The sequence below is a fragment of the Eleutherodactylus coqui genome, chromosome 11 (genome assembly GCF_035609145.1).
Source record: "Eleutherodactylus coqui strain aEleCoq1 chromosome 11, aEleCoq1.hap1, whole genome shotgun sequence".
Taxonomy (NCBI): Eukaryota; Metazoa; Chordata; class Amphibia; order Anura; family Eleutherodactylidae; genus Eleutherodactylus; species Eleutherodactylus coqui.
In genome coordinates, this window is record NC_089847.1 from 103,039,156 (window position 1) to 103,054,880 (window position 15,725).

Here is a 15,725-nt window from a genome sequence, read left to right on the forward strand (position 1 = left end):
GTAAATGCATGGAGCAGCAGCCACTGTTGTCAGTTGTGATTGGTGGTGGTCCCGGTGGTCAGACCCCAACTGATCAGATAGTTACCCCTAATCCTGTGATCGCTGGTGAAGGGACTGCAGCACTCACCTGAGCACTGTGACCCTTTGGCTACCATCATTGCTTCTCTGCTCCTCTCGGCAGCTGAAGATGGATAGATGGACTCATTGACTGCTATAGTCAACGGTCTTCAGCTGCTGAGCCGAGGCAACGATGACAGCCAAAGGGGCACAGCACTTCGGTGAGCACTGCAGCCCCTTATATCGGTTATCAACGAGGTCTTGGCACCAGGGTCCTCATCGATCAAAACTTTTGATGCTTCACTCTAATGTGTCGAAATTATTTCAACAAGTGCAGTTACTCTCTAAATCTTGGTTCAATGCCGTTTAATAAGTGACATTGGTCTATAGTTAGAGGTCATCAGGGTGTTTTTCTGTGGTTTTGGTATGACTGTGATCATGGCTAATAAGAATTCTAGGGGCATAATCGGTTGCAGTACGTGGCAATACGGGTGGCTGGCGGGGGGGGGGGGCAGTAAGGGTGGCTGGCGGGGGGGGGGGGGGCAGTATGGGTGGCTGGCGGAGTAAGGACCTCTTTTGTAATACTCAGCCAAATGACGTTGGGCTTTCCTTGACTTCAGATTGACTCTGAATTCGACCTCCTTCTTCAGTGATGTCCCTGATGAGAATATGGAGAGTATCTGAAGAGATGCAGCGTATTAACAAGGGGTGCAAAAACCAAGAGCCTCTTGATAATAAGCATATGTAGTATTGTACTATCTTGATTTAGCCCTAATATGCGCACAAAAATGCATCTAAAACAATGTTTCTCACCTCCAGACCCTAACAGGTCATGATCTGAAGATCTCCTATTTTTGAGGCTAGACAATATTTGCATCACCTGCATAATAAGGAACGTGTGAAAACCTGACCTGTTGGTGGTACTTGAGGACTGAAGTTGAGAAACGTTTAATCCAAACGATTTGCAAGGATTCGTTATTTTATATTAAACTATTATACTATTTAGTGTTACTAACTGCTAAACGACCCGGTGTAGTGTGATCCTATAGCTGTACGGTATGTTATTACACCCCCTTGGCTGCCACCTTGCTAGTTTAGAGTAAGGCCGGTCTCACACAGGCTATCTGGATTCTGCATGCAGGATCTCACAGCGGAATCCGGCTGTGACCACGGCCGGCCACCCAGCGTGCCGGCATTATCTGTAGTGCGGATTACCGCGGCGACTTGCCACCAGTCATATACCATATATATATATATATATAATTTGTATTTCCCGTGACATTACTAGGCAATGACATGGGTACCTGCGGTCTATGTACAATGTTAATTGCGTATGGGCTGTGGGTCGGACAGCCTCCATTGACTTCAGTAGAGGCTGTCCGCAGCAAAATAGAGCATGCTGTGAGATTTCCTCTGCTTGTGGAATAGGCAATTTATATCCGCAAAACTTTTTTTTCTCTTTGCCCCTTACATGCTTTACAATACCCGCGATTTGCTGCGGATGCCGACCACGGATTCCGCAATAGGAATCCAGTTGTGTGAAGCCGGCCTAAAGGTGCTTTCATATGTATCTGATTTGCTGCAGCTGAACAATCCACTGCAAATCCCTGGCAAAATTTGTGATTTTTTTATGCAGAATTTTGTCCTTATTGACAGCAGATTTGACCTGTTGAACTGAAGGTGTAAAATATGCTGTAGATTTGAACCGAAAACCATGCACTCTGTTGCTATGAATCACACAAAAAGCATGAAGGGCTCGTGTCCGCGGCCGTATGCGTAAAACGCTGCGGGTCCATTTTATGTCCATTCAGAACAATTAATGTAAATCCTAAAAGAAAATCCTCAAGTAAAAGTAAGGCGAGAACTAAATTTATTTCCTTCTTTTTGCAGGTTTCTTATAGTGCTGATATGCCTCATCTTCAGCGTGCTTTCCACAATCCAGCAGTATTCCAACTTGGCCACAGAAACATTATTTTGGATGGTATGTGAAATACATTGGATTTTATTATTTTTCTGATTTTTTTATAAGCTTTATATTATTCAGCTGCATTTCTTACCTAGTTCACATAATGAAAAGTGTGTGTGTGTGTGTGTGTGTGTGTGTGTGTGTGTGTGTTTTAACTAGTCAGAACATCACTATTAAAGAATCGATCTTTAAGGAATTTTTTTATTTTATTTTTTTTTTTATTTTAAATCCGATATTTATATTTTTTTTATAATCTCAAAAAAAGTTGTCCTCCTTATTCCAATCCCCAGCACTCCTCCACTGGTGTTTCTGGCCCCTCACTGGTTTTCCTTTATTCAGCGATCACATGTCATCTGAACACATGCTTACTGCAGCCTTCAGGTTGATGTTGGTGAGGTTGATACATCATCGCTGATGATGGGTATCTAGGATATTTTTCTGCGGCTGGAAAACCAACTCTCTGCGAGCCCAGTTATAGGGAACCTGTCATTTGATTTGAGGGCCCTAAACCCCATTATCATATTATACTGCTGGGCAATCGTTTTATAAAGATGCCCCTGTATGAACTTCTAATATAGCTCAAGCTGTATGCTAGTTACAGTTGGAAAGTCATGGAAGTGGCACCGCTATCCTGAAGAGTGGGGCACATGCTCCAATCTTCAAATACTCCCTATCAGATTACCATCCTTCTAGCTCTCCCAAGTTTCATGGATGCACCATTGCCTTATGTTCGCCGAGTAGTGATAGTTAGGCAGAGTATGGTGAGAACAGGGCAATGGTGAAGCCAATACTTTGTGCTCCCTGCTTAAATGCAGTTTTGAAGAGCGCACCGCGCGTTTCTTCTGCCGCGGCACCTCAACTGCTTGTAAACCATAACTGGCATACAACATGTGCTGTGTTATAAGTTAACTCAATACATTAATGATAAAATGGACAATTTATACATTTTTAGTAGTGGTTTATGGATTTCAAATCAAGTGATAGGTTCCCTTTTAAGGCTTCAAATGTGTAATTATGATGGACTATGACTCTAATTTGGGTGATCCTCCATTATAGTTTTAAGATGGCTGGGTTCTGATATCTTCCATTTGTACTGTATATGTGCATCTGGACCCAGCATTACAGTTCTATTGGGGAGGAGCTGTAAGGTGGGGAAGTCCGCTACAGTAGAATGAAAGCTGTGAGCTGACTTTCTGTTACGACTATGTGCGTAGTTTAAAGGCTATGGAAACCTTTGAGCATGAAAAATCAATTCGCAGATATCTTACTAAATGCCTGCAGAAAAATGCAGTTATAGTGTATTTTTGCATTGAGTTCTCCTTCTCGTGCATCTAGTAAGCCTCATACTTGGTTTGCAGGCTATCCTACATTTAAGTTTCTGCCTGGGTTGTTCCCAGCACTGATCAGCTAGTTTTTCTTATGAATGCACACAAACTCAGAAGCCTCCCCTCTCTTATTTTAGAGACTGTGTAGCAGAACCACGCCCACTCAGTACTACACAGCTAACTCTTAGTCTATCTCACCCTACCTGAGCAGCTGCTGGTTCTCTTCCCCCTCACTACTAAGCACAGAAAACTCCCCCAGAGTGAACTGCAGTTTTCTGTAATAGTAGCTTTCTTTGCTTTCTGTCATCCTGATCTCCTTCACCATTCCCCTAGCACTATCCTTCAGCTATCCTATAGCTCAATGGAAAGGCAGTGAATGACCTTCACAGCAAGGGAGCAGGCTAAAGGAGCCAGTCAGTTTACGCTGCCAGAATTTGCTACGATTCCAGTCCCGTAGTCCCTTGGAGAACCATACAAGCATAGAATTTTCGCAATCAGAAATTTTTAATAAAACCAATTACCAAAGGTCTTCATTTCCAAACAAAGAAATTGATTAAAAGAGAGGGAAAAAAAAGTGCAAACATGGCCTTTTAAAACACCGATCCTTGGGACTTTCCTGGAGTGGCAACCTATTTAGCTTGCGTAGTAGGATTGATTTAGAATGAGTAGTGAAGTAGAGTGGTTCTGCACTCAAAACGCGTAAGTTACTGTCTCTGTTCCCCAGCTCTCTGATTGTGGAATGAAGTTGTAAAAGGAATCCTACATGCTGTGCGAATATTTCTCCTATGGAATATATAGACCCTTGTTCCGCAAACCTTCCCTGGTACTCAGAGGGAAACAAACAACATATTAATTGTAAAGCAGAAAAAACTGTAACTTGTGATCCAATAATCATCGGTATCTCAGTCCGCTAATAATGTTCAAAAGTCTGTATGAACAGTTAATCGAGAGTCCTAGCCTGACTGACTCTTTCGGTCCATTAGTGTGGGATCCTTGTAACAACTTTACATCCGGATAACTGGGGATGACTCTTCCAGCCCGCTGGTGTGGGTTCATTGTCTCAGAGATAAGGGAATAGAGAGAGAAACTGTAGCTTCAGCCTTTCAGACGTTTTGACTGGCCTATAGGACACTGTAGGATTGTGACTGCCACACCACAGCACAAACTGAGGGAGGCTACCTTTCCCTTCTATCTACAAGCTGCTCAATGGTTTGTATCTTGCTCTTGGAGGGAACTATCCTTCAGACTATATCTGCAACACTGCATTAAACCAGGAGAAGGTGCTACGTCAACCTCTGTCCTGTACCAAGCACCTCTCTCAACCACTTCCTATCTTTTCTTCTAGCTGTGTTCCTTTGTTCCTGCCGCCTCTTAAAGAGACAGCACCATTACTAAAAAAGCAACATCATGCTGCTGGGTTTTCTAGTTAATTAGACCCTGTCTTATATTAATTTTTGCCCAAAAGAGGCACCAGGTCTTATTTTTGAGGGATGTCTTATTATACTTCTGTCCAGGTCCTTTCTCACTGCTCTCCAGAGCTCCAACACGCTTTTTACGTTCCTCAGTCGCGCACAGAAGATCGCCTCCTGGTTACGGGATTCATAAATCCCACCTCCAGGAAGCGATGGCTCTGATTGGCTTAGCAGCATTCGAGAACCCATCAACACAGCGCTCTATGAACCAATGCAATAGCTGCGATCGGTCCATTGAGCGCTGTATTGATTGGCTGAGCAGCACTAGAAGAACCAATCACAGCCATCGTATTGTGGAGGCGGGATTTATGAATTAGCTGAGCCGTGGCACTGATTGACCAATTCATAAATCCCCATCCCCCCTCCCTAACATAATGCGGTCAAGGCGCGACGTTTGTCACGTAATCGCTTCAGTCGGACAGACCTTGTGCAGCACGTACTTTAGAGGTCGGGGGTGGGAGGAGCGATTTAGGGGAGTGTAACTCTCACTTTTACGCTCGACCGCGATGACGTCTGCCCCTGCACTGACAAAGCGGCGTCTTCAATGCCCCTTCCGCCCCTTCTGCCCCTGTTGATGATACATAGCTAGAAGCAGATCCTAGTCACACAGCTAAAACCTAAAGAGCTAAAACCTGTCCTTTTAGTAGAAGTGACAGCCAACACAACTGCAGGCAAATTCTGCACATTAGAGATAACAAAGCTGAGATTTACTGGTGGGGGTCGATGGAAACTCTTGGAAGTCATTATCTAGAAGGTCCTGGAGAAGGATGGCGGTGCCCGTGATCTCGCCGTCTTACTAGAACCTGTTTGCGATCACGATTCATATATCATTACTTGACGTTGTTTTGGCTGTAATTGGTGTCCCTGTCAGAAGAGTAAAAGTTTTGCTTGGTGGATCACGACTCCTCTGTGACACGTCCTGTCATCCATGTTTCCTTCAGCTTGCAGAGGTCAGCAGCAAGTGACTAGGGGCAGATAACTTACCAAGAGTTTGGCAATTAGTCTTTGCTTACATGATATAAGTGTCATTTACATATCTCCGGTCATCAGCTTACAACCTTCACGGGGAAACCAATTTTTTTCTTTGCATAAAAAGTTATCTTTAACCCCTTATTGACTAAACCGGTTTGCGCCTTAATGACCAACTAATTTTTCAGTTGTGCGTGTTTTTTTTTTTCATCCTAGACTTATTATTTCATTCCTAGACTCAACAGTTTTGTTTTTTTTTTTCCATCGACTCTTAACACAAGAGGATTTCCGACACGGAAGAACACTTAAAGTCGCTGCAATTTTCCGTGATGAACCTATCATAATGATAGGTTCATTGCGGAAAATCGCGTCATTTTTATACACAAGCGGAAAATTGTGGCGGATTTTTGCTCGTGCGCATCGGGCTGCACTTTCCATAGCTATCCTATAGAAAGCGTTTCATGCGTTACCCGCGATCGTTGTGCAAAATAATACCATTGCTGGAATTGTACAAACCAAGAGAATGTTAATTAAAAAGTTGATACAGTTTCTTTATGTATTGCTATTTTTGTGTACGCACTTTTTTTTTCTCTTTTTCAAGTTTTTTATTTTTAAGGCCTCATGTCCACGGGGAAAATCAGGCCTCCGCGGATTCTTCATGCAGAATCCCACAGCGTGTCCCTCCTTTCCCGCAGACATGAGGCCTAAAAAGAAGATTAACTTACCTGTCCGGATGCCGCGGATCTGCCCTCCGTCGCGGCCGGATCTTTTTTTTTCAGGCCGGCGGATGTGCTCGGTACGCCAGCAGCGTGCCGCGCGCATGCGCTGGGCACTCCATTTTTTTATATATTTTTTTTAACTCCTGCTCTCCCGCTCCAGAGAGCAGAAATTCAGGTGCCGCGGATCCAGACGGCTTCCATAGGCTTCAATAGAAGTCTGCCGGAGCCGTCCGCACGGTAGACCTGCACTAAAATGGAGCATGCTGCGGGTGTTTTCCCGCACACGCAATCCGCGCCTCAGAGGAAAATGACATCCGCAGGTATTTAACTACCTGCGGGTGTCCAATGCATCCCTATGGGGCGCGGATCACGCTGCGGGAGAAACACTGCGGATTTAAATTACATTTTAGCCGTGGACATGAGGCCTAAAGGTTTGCTTTTGTGTTGCTGTAATCCAAGATCTATAACCTTTTTATTTGTCCATCAGCTCTATAAGGGCTCGTTTTTTTTGCAAATGAACTCTAGCCTTAATTTATCCAATTTTTGGGAACCTATAACTGTTTGCTTGCTTTTTATTCAATTTTTTTTCTAGAGGCAAAATTAACAAAATCTGTAATTCTATCATTTTTTTAAATTTATAGCTGTATTCACCGTGCAGTATAAATGTTAGAATTCTGCAGGCCAGGACAATTATGTCAATGCCAAATTTGATAGTAATTAGAGATGAGCGAGCATACTCGTCTGAGCTTGATACTCGTTAGAGTATTAGGGTGTTCGAGATGCTCGTTACTCGTAATGAGTACCACGCGGTGTTCGGGTTACTTTCATTTTCTTCCCTGAGAAATTTGCGCGCTTTTCTGGCCAATAGAAAGACAGGGACGGCATTACAACTTCCCCCTGCAACGTTCAAGCCCTATACCACTCCCCTGCAGTGAGTGGCTGGCGAGATTAGGTGTCACCCGAGTATTAAAATCTGCCCTTCTCTATATGCGCTCAATGGGGCCGGCGGCAGCAGCGCCGACCCCATTGAGAACATATAGAAGACAAATCATTCTTCTCTGCCACAGCTGTAACAGCTGTGGCAGAGAAGAACGATGTTTGCCCATTGAATTCAATGGAGCCGGCAATACAGCAGGTTCCACTGAAAGCAATGGGCTGCCGGCGATCGCGGGATGAATTGTCGGGAAGGGGTTAAATATATAAGCCCTTCCCTGCAATTCATCCAGAAATGTGTTACAATAAAAATATATACCGGCGTATAAGGCGACGGGGCGTATAAGACGACCCCCCAACTGTCACCTTATACGCCGGGAATACAGTGGAGCAAAGAATAAGAATCATTACTCACTTCTCCTGGCGTTCTGCGCCGCTGCTGCAGGCTGTCGCTCCCTCCTGGTTCCCGGCAGAGCATTGGTGCTCGCTCATCTGTAATAGTAATCTATTTTAAAAAAAACTTTTCAACTATTGCATTAAAAAAAAACAATTTTTTTTTTCTTTTTCTTTTTATCACTGCATTGAAATACCCCTAACATTTTTATTTTGTCAATGGTGCAATGGGTGAGGGGATTATTTTGAAAGAGGAAGAGGGATCCTTTTAGTGGTACCATTGGTTGATCTATTCAACGTTTTCATTGCTCTCTATTCTGTTTATTGTAAGGCAAAATTAGCTATTTTTTGCCATGTTTTTGTATTTCTTTTTGTTTTTCACGACATGCACGAAGTTGGTTAAATAATGGTTTTGACAGACTTACTTCATTTTAAAAATATTATTTTACCTTTATCCCACTAGGGGACTTCAATATCACCATCTTTTATCATTCTTCTAATGCATTACTAAACTTCAGTATTGCAGTGTAGTACAAAGCTGATGAAACTCAGGCTGAGCCTCATAGACCACTGTAGCTGGCAGACCTGTAGACTATATTCAAGTCTTTGTGTGGCATAACAAGCCATCAGGCCCTAGTGATCACATTGCGTAGGTCCGATGGGTGAGCTAGGGAGCCCTCACCCTTTGTCAGGGCTTTACATGCCACAGTTTCACTAATCGTGGCATGTAAAGAGGCTGAACAAGAGAGATTGAAGTTTTCTCTTGTCCCTGCCGTTTGTTGCAGGTAACACACTGTTATCTAACAGTTGAATACCCTCTCGGCCTGCCATGGGAGAGACCTGTGCCTGACTTCTGATGCCGTTATCATTAAAAGAAGGCACATCAGAATAAAGTCCCTAAACGGTCGCTGTCAAAAGGCGTATGGACGGTCGTTAAGTGGTTAATGTCACATTTGGGGCTGTAAAAATTCACAACCAATAATTTAGTGACTTTAATTACTTTATATTTGAAACAAAGCCATGTTTTTGAACCAAGAAAACTTTGGAGATCAATAATCTTAGTATATCAGGAACACAAGTGTACTTTTTCTTATTATTTTAAGACTCCATTAATTCTGGGATGTAGTATATATGAGAACAGGGGTTTAATTACATAAATGAAATGTTAAGAACAATAAACATCTACGAAATGACAAATTGGTGCAGAGAGGGTGAGGACCCTGTTGTGGGGGCTTTAATGAAGTGCAAAGAAAAAAACAATAGGTGGGGTAGAAGGTGATCATGTTGTAGTGGAAGCAAGGTTATGGTAGACTGTAGGCTTCTGTGAAAAAGTGGGGTATCAGGTTCTTTTTGAAGCTTTTCCAGGTGGTGGAAAATTTGATGTGTTGGCCTAGTTAGTTCCAGGTTATAGGTGATGCACAGGAGAAATGCTGGAGACTATTGTGAGGGGCAGACTATGGGAGAGTAGATAGGAGGGTCTTCTGAGGACTTGAGCATTGCATGGGAGGCCACAGAGAAGGCTGTTGCATGTGGGAGGTGAGAGCATGCACTAGTGTAGTAGCCCAGAGTTAACTGGGCCCCTTTATAATGTATGCATGCATTTGTCTGTGTCTTCTGTGTTGCATGAATATGATGTGTATTGGATAACTGCAGCACTGAATGGGTTAACTATCTGGGTTATGTCTGAAAAATGTATCTTGTTGTGTGTCACGTGATCGTGCTTCATATGTGTTTGTAAGAGCGTTCCATTCTGGGCTTGCAAGAGAGAAGGAAGGAAGAGAAGAGGTTGGAGTTCTGAAAGTGAGCCACACAGACACCATCTCCTCTGTGTGGTCCGAAATGGTAGAGGCTGAGAGGTTTCCACCAGCCTGCCCTGGGCCTACTTTCCCCAGGAGATTCCAGTGTTACCCCTAAACACTCTGAGGGGGAGAGTTCCCTGCTTTGCTCTTGAAATGTTTTCCCTGTATGTGGACTGCTTATTTCTGCTACCCGGATTCCCCGCAGTGGAAGAAACGGTGGCGTCACAAATGACAGGACTTTTAAGGTAATCTACATATTGGGTTACCCCTGTGACAGTTCCCCCAGCGGTAGCTTGGATGGGTCCCATGCTACCTCCAGGGAAGGAGGTGGTGGAGCCCTGTGACAAGGCCCAAATCTACCCCGCTCCTCGGACGCTGTACTAGTGTTTGACTCTGGATTGAGGAAATATCGTACCCGAGAGATGTAGTGAGCTGGATGAGACTGGGTGGCATGGTCTTGTATGTGAAGTTCGAAGGAGAGGGGAGGAATCAAATGTTATACTAAAATAACGATGTGTGAAGCCAGTGATTATGATGAGGAGTTTAATTTTCTCCATGTTGAGTTTTACAAAACTAGCAAAATACATTTTTTCATGTCAAAAAACTGATTTTTGTGTTTTTTGAGCCTTACAATGTTACTTTGGTAATTGGCGACACAATGTTTGTTGTTATGAGACAAATATTTTTTTTTTCTGTTTTATTTTTGAAAGTGTGGGTTCCGTTCAATCTCTCCATAGAGCTCATAGTTTTGCAGAAAAAAATGCCATCAGAAAGTCTTTCTGGTCGTAATATTAATAAATCGGAATGGCTTGCTTTGAAGTAATTTGGATGCGTACTATGGCATTTTCTGGCCATTTTTAGTCTGGTTAGGCATGGTAAGCTCTCCTCTCCCTCCTCTCCCTCCTCTCCCTCCTCTCCCTCCTCTCCCTCCTCTCCCTCCTCTCCCTCCTCTCCCTCCTCTCCCTCCTCTCCCTCCTCTCCCTCCTCTCCCTCCTCTCCCTCCTCTCCCTCCTCTCCCTCCTCTCCCTCCTCTCCCTCCTCTCCCTCCTCTCCCTCCTCTCCCTCCAATTTAGTGGGACCGGTTGCTTCACTGCTATAAGTACGGAGACTCCATAATCTAGCTAACTTGGATGCATACTAGTATGACTTGCTCAGAGAGAGATATTTAATGTAATTACATCACAAGGTATGAAAGAATACTATAAAATATAGGAAGGCACATGACTGTGCAATTGGATAGTTATGGTTTACATTTGTTGCTTCCTGTGTCGGTAAGCAACTGTAGAAGGGTAATTTCACTTCTGCATTGGGGTTCTGGTTTCCTGCTTAATTTGGGGAGCAGGAAAGGGGAATCTTCTGGCCGAACGGCTCTGTCTTAAGACGGAACCAAACAGACCCCATTGACTATAATGGGGTCCGTTCGGTTTCCACTTAGTTGCCTGGCTTTGAGCCGGAAGAAAAAGCGCTGCATGCAGAGCCTTTTCTTCTGGTATTTTGTGCTGGCTCTGCAATGGAACTTCCAACTATAGGTTTCAATGCAGATGTGAAACCACCCTTACACTACAAAAGGTTCTTCTCCATCTACAGATGCGATTCGCTCGCTTAACACTACTAATCACGTCTGTAGAACCCTCTAATGGGTTGAACTTTGCTAGAAAATTTGGTTTATTAAGAACTCAAATTGCAGGAGGTTCATTTCTACTGAATCAGAACCTCAATCACATTTTCATGCGATGCAACAGAGAGGAAGGCTCCATAGGAAAACATGGACTACAAAACCTCATGAGTCGCGTGCCTATAGCGGGACCCGTGAGGTCTTTGTGTCGTTTTGTAGCATGCTCCAAAACATAGCATGTGTGAAGTAACCCATAGGAAAGCATGGGCTTCTCATACATGCGATTTTGTAGCCCGTGTGAACGAGGCCTTTACATGTGCTCTTCACCAATCAATATCTATTGAGCTTGCTCAATTCTGTTGCACCAAAACTTGGCACGCGCTGAGATTTTGACCCGATTTTCAGTGCACTTTATAGACCATAGCACTTCTTTTTTACCCTTTTGGGTGAGACCCTTACACATCCGTAGAGATGGTCCGGTAAAATACATTCTCTTGGTCCATTTGGTTGGCAAGCTAGTCAAAGTCATGCTGCTAGTTGTATGGAAAGCTTCACATTCATCTAATCGTACCGCTGCACGGTCACTAAATGGAGCGTGTGCCCGATACAATCCTTTTCTTTTACCATTACAGGAAATCGTGCTGGTGGTATTCTTTGGCGCAGAATATGTGGTCCGATTGTGGTCTGCTGGTTGTCGAAGCAAATACGTGGGAATATGGGGAAGGCTACGCTTTGCTAGGAAACCTATTTCTATTATAGGTATGTGAGGTCCATTTTTACAAAAACATGCTTGATTAAATTAGTTAAAAAAAAGCTACTTCTATAAACCCAGCATTGTACTAAACGCACCCCAGATGTTTCGGGCTTCTTGCATCCATTTCCCAGAGCCACGCAGAATCCTTAATCCCTTAGTGACGACCAATATGCCTATTTACTGACATCACTAATGGGCTTTAAACCGGCACATGCATCTTTTTAAGGTGGTGGCTTGGCAGACTACTGACAGCCAGGCCCCTGCTCTAACCACCAGATGTAGAGAAACCGCAGATCCTGGCCGTTTAACCCCTTAAATGCCACAATCCATAGCGACTGCAGCAGATGACAAGGGGAGGGGAGCTCTTTCTGTCACCCATCAGCACCCCGCAGTGCGATTGCAAGGTACCAATTAGTTTCCATAGCAGTCAGAAGCCTGACAAAGGCCTCCATTTTTGCTATACAGCTCAGCCTATTAAACTTCACCTCTGTCAGAGTCTAATAGGCTGATGTCATTGGGTTAGTAGGATGCACTACATAAGTAATGCAGTGTACTATCCTAGCGATTGAGCTATCACATCGTCAAGTATCCTTAAATTCAGTTAGTCGTTCCCCCCCCCCCCCCCACAAAAACCCTTTTAAATGGATAAAAATACCAAAGAAATGTAAAAAAAAAAAAATCACCATATTCGTAACGACCCAAACAATGAAAATTATTTTATTTATCACACCTGGTGAATTCTGTAAAAATAATTTTAAGTATTATTGCTGGAATTTTTTCTTTTTTTTTTTCTTTTTGTTGCCCTACCAAAAAATATAATACCCCGTTTCCCTGAAAATAAGACATACCCTAAAAATAAGACGTGGCATGATTTTCCAGAATTTTTGAGGATGCAAAATGATTTTTCAGGCTTTTTGAGGTTGCTTGAAATATAAGCCCTATTCCAAAATTAAGCCCTGCTAACAGTTAATTAAAAAAGTCAATTTAAATAGTGTCCAGGCAGCTATGCATGTAAAAAAGTTAAACCTTTTTGAACAAAAATTAATATAAGACACTGTCTTATTTTCGGGGAAACCCGGTAGAATGCAATCTAAAAGGGTACCAATAAAAACGACAACTCTTCCCACAAAAAAACAAGACCTCACAGAGGTCCGTTACCGCAAACATAACAATGCTATCAATCGAGCGTGGCAATGCAGCGTCCATTGTTTTTCTCTAACCCCCTTAATGACCAACAATGTGCCTTTTGACTGCCTCTATCGGCGGTCTATGTATGAGGAGAGATCTTGCCGCAATCTCCCTCCATACATCGCGGCTGTTTCTTTCAGCCGACACTCGCCCACAACAGCTCCGATCGGTCGTGTGGCTGATCGGAGCTGTTAACCCTTTACATGCTGCTGTCGATGTCTTGTTAATGAGAATCTGTTTTGTGTTGCAGATTTAATCGTTGTTGTAGCTTCCGTGATCGTTCTTTGCGTGGGATCAAACGGGCAGGTTTTCGCAACATCGGCAATAAGGTAAAGCGTTCTTTCTATTTATCTTAAAGGATGCTGGTTACTAGGCTGACGCTGCCCTAGCCAATGGCAGCATGAGCTAGGGACTGGCACATACATTGCAGGCATGTATGCTTTGTTCTTAAAGGGGAAACAGTCACCGGTTTTTAGCAGAGTGAACCAATCCCAGCGCTACCATAGTGCAGTTGTATGTTGGTAAAAGTATACCTGTATAATAGAGGTTTTAAAAATCTCCATCACCGTATGTAAGGTTGGTTTCACATCTGTGCTGGATTCCGCTTTCCTGCTCCGTTCGGGGACCAAGAAAGGGGAATCTCTACGGCCAAATGGTTCCATTTCTAGATGGAACCGAACAGGGCCAGACGGATCCCTTTGCATTTAATGGGGTCTTCCCACTTTCCGGCCAGCTGCCCATTTTTTTTCTTATAGGATTGTCAGCCAGATCTGCAATGGTACCTCTGGCCGAAGGTTCCAACACAGATGCGAAACCACCCTAAATGCAGCCGAGTGATCCAATGGACGGGCCGGCTCCTCTAGCTACATTTTTGTTTTCCCAACAGAATCCACTTCTCCCACCCTCTGTGATGTTGATGACTCTGTCCTGTTGGCTCTGAGCACATGTGCACATAAGCAACTCGAATTTGCCCACAAATGGGCTAGCTCATCTGCTCATGCCCTGGAAGCCAACGGTGCAGCGCCATCCATGTCACAGGGGGCTGGAGAGGTGGGCTCTGTTGAACAAAATACAGGATCTGGTCCGGCTCGCCCAGCAGATCGCTCGGCTGCATTTACATCTGGTGAAGGATATTTTCAATGATCTATTATACAAGTATGATCACAAAAGCGGTGTGGCGAAGATGGTAACTATATTATGGATGACAGGTTCCCTTTAAACACTGCTGCGCTTTTAGAAAAAGCTTGCTTCAAAAATTTGCTTGGAACTGGACTAGGAGTCCCAAGGGTGAGGGTCTTGACTGCCTTTTCTTGTCTGGACTGCCTAGATTGGCAGATCTCTCCCTATGGAGGGAGCTGTCAGTCTTGGTGATCTATGGGGATAGAGGCTGGCAACCCCGCCACCCTGACTCCAAGCCCTGTGTCGAGGTGATTTTAAGTTGTTTTGTTTAGTTTTTTCCCCCTCAAATGTTGAGGCTTTTCAGAATCAAAAACTTACAACGCAGGCATGTATGTACCTGTTCAGAGTTCATGCTGCCTGTGGTTCAAGCAGAATGAAACTAATGGCAGGTTCATTTTGAAAGGTGGATGTACGTTGGTATATATTTTTTTTCTTATATGTGCTATAGAAGTCATTACTATTAGGCGGTGCTTATATTAACTTCCACTATTCCAGTTTTTTTAAAAACTGTCAGGTTACAAATGCTGCACGTTCTGTAGGCAGCCTGTTATAAGGCAGTGGAGGTGAGCAAACTGATCTAGTTTTGTTAGAAGAGTTTCAGTATAATTTATTCATTTACACCAGGAGTCCAGTGGGCGGTCCTACTCTGTGATTGATGGCCTTCTCTGTGCACATTCACAAAGGGCAGACTGTAAATCAACGATGGGACCGCCCACTGGACCTCTAAGCTCAGAATAAGAAGAGATGTAAGTGAGAAAAATACATGTTGGGGCTCTTTCCAACGAGTGTAGATGTTTTTACGTGCGCTCGCCGGTGCCATAAAAACGTGTGAACGGGCGCACAAATCTAACGTTTGTGCACCCGTTCAGATGGCACAAGCCTGACGCATATACGCTGAGGCCATAATGCCGTTGCCTCCCCTTTGCCGGCTCACCTTCTCTCTCCTTCCCTCCGGCTGTTTGCAATGGGAGTGAGCAGGATGGGGGCAGAGTTAAGCACCCGCCCCCTCCATGCCCCTTGTCTGCAACCAGCAATGGGAGGGAAAGGAGTTGGATGGAGCTTAGCTCCACCCCCATCCCACCCCCTCCTATTGCAAACAGCCAGAGAGAAGGGGGAGGGAGTTTAGCAGTCATGCTGCTAAACTCCCTCCCACCTCCCTTCTCCAGCCGCTGTCATTGGCTCCCATAGAAGCCTATGCACCGGCCGACGCATTTCGGGCACAAAGATAGTTCCCGCATACGCCTGTGTGATCCGATGCATTGGAATCCAATGCATCAGATGGTAACGTATATCGTCCATCCGTGAAAACGGCGGCCGATATATGCTCATGTGAATAAGCCCTTATACTGACTCTTT

General features: G+C 44.1%; 1 protein-coding gene across 1 annotated transcript in view; it reads left to right on the forward strand.

Moving 5' to 3' along the window:
* KCNQ1 (potassium voltage-gated channel subfamily Q member 1) overlaps positions 1–15,725 on the forward strand; it is a 131,441-nt gene that overhangs the window by 93,220 nt on the left and 22,496 nt on the right. Inside the window, exons 3-5 of the mRNA XM_066583214.1 lie at positions 1,948–2,038; positions 11,881–12,007; positions 13,441–13,519. Coding sequence (XP_066439311.1) covers positions 1,948–2,038; positions 11,881–12,007; positions 13,441–13,519 — 297 coding nt within the window. The remainder of the gene's footprint in view (positions 1–1,947; positions 2,039–11,880; positions 12,008–13,440; positions 13,520–15,725) is intronic.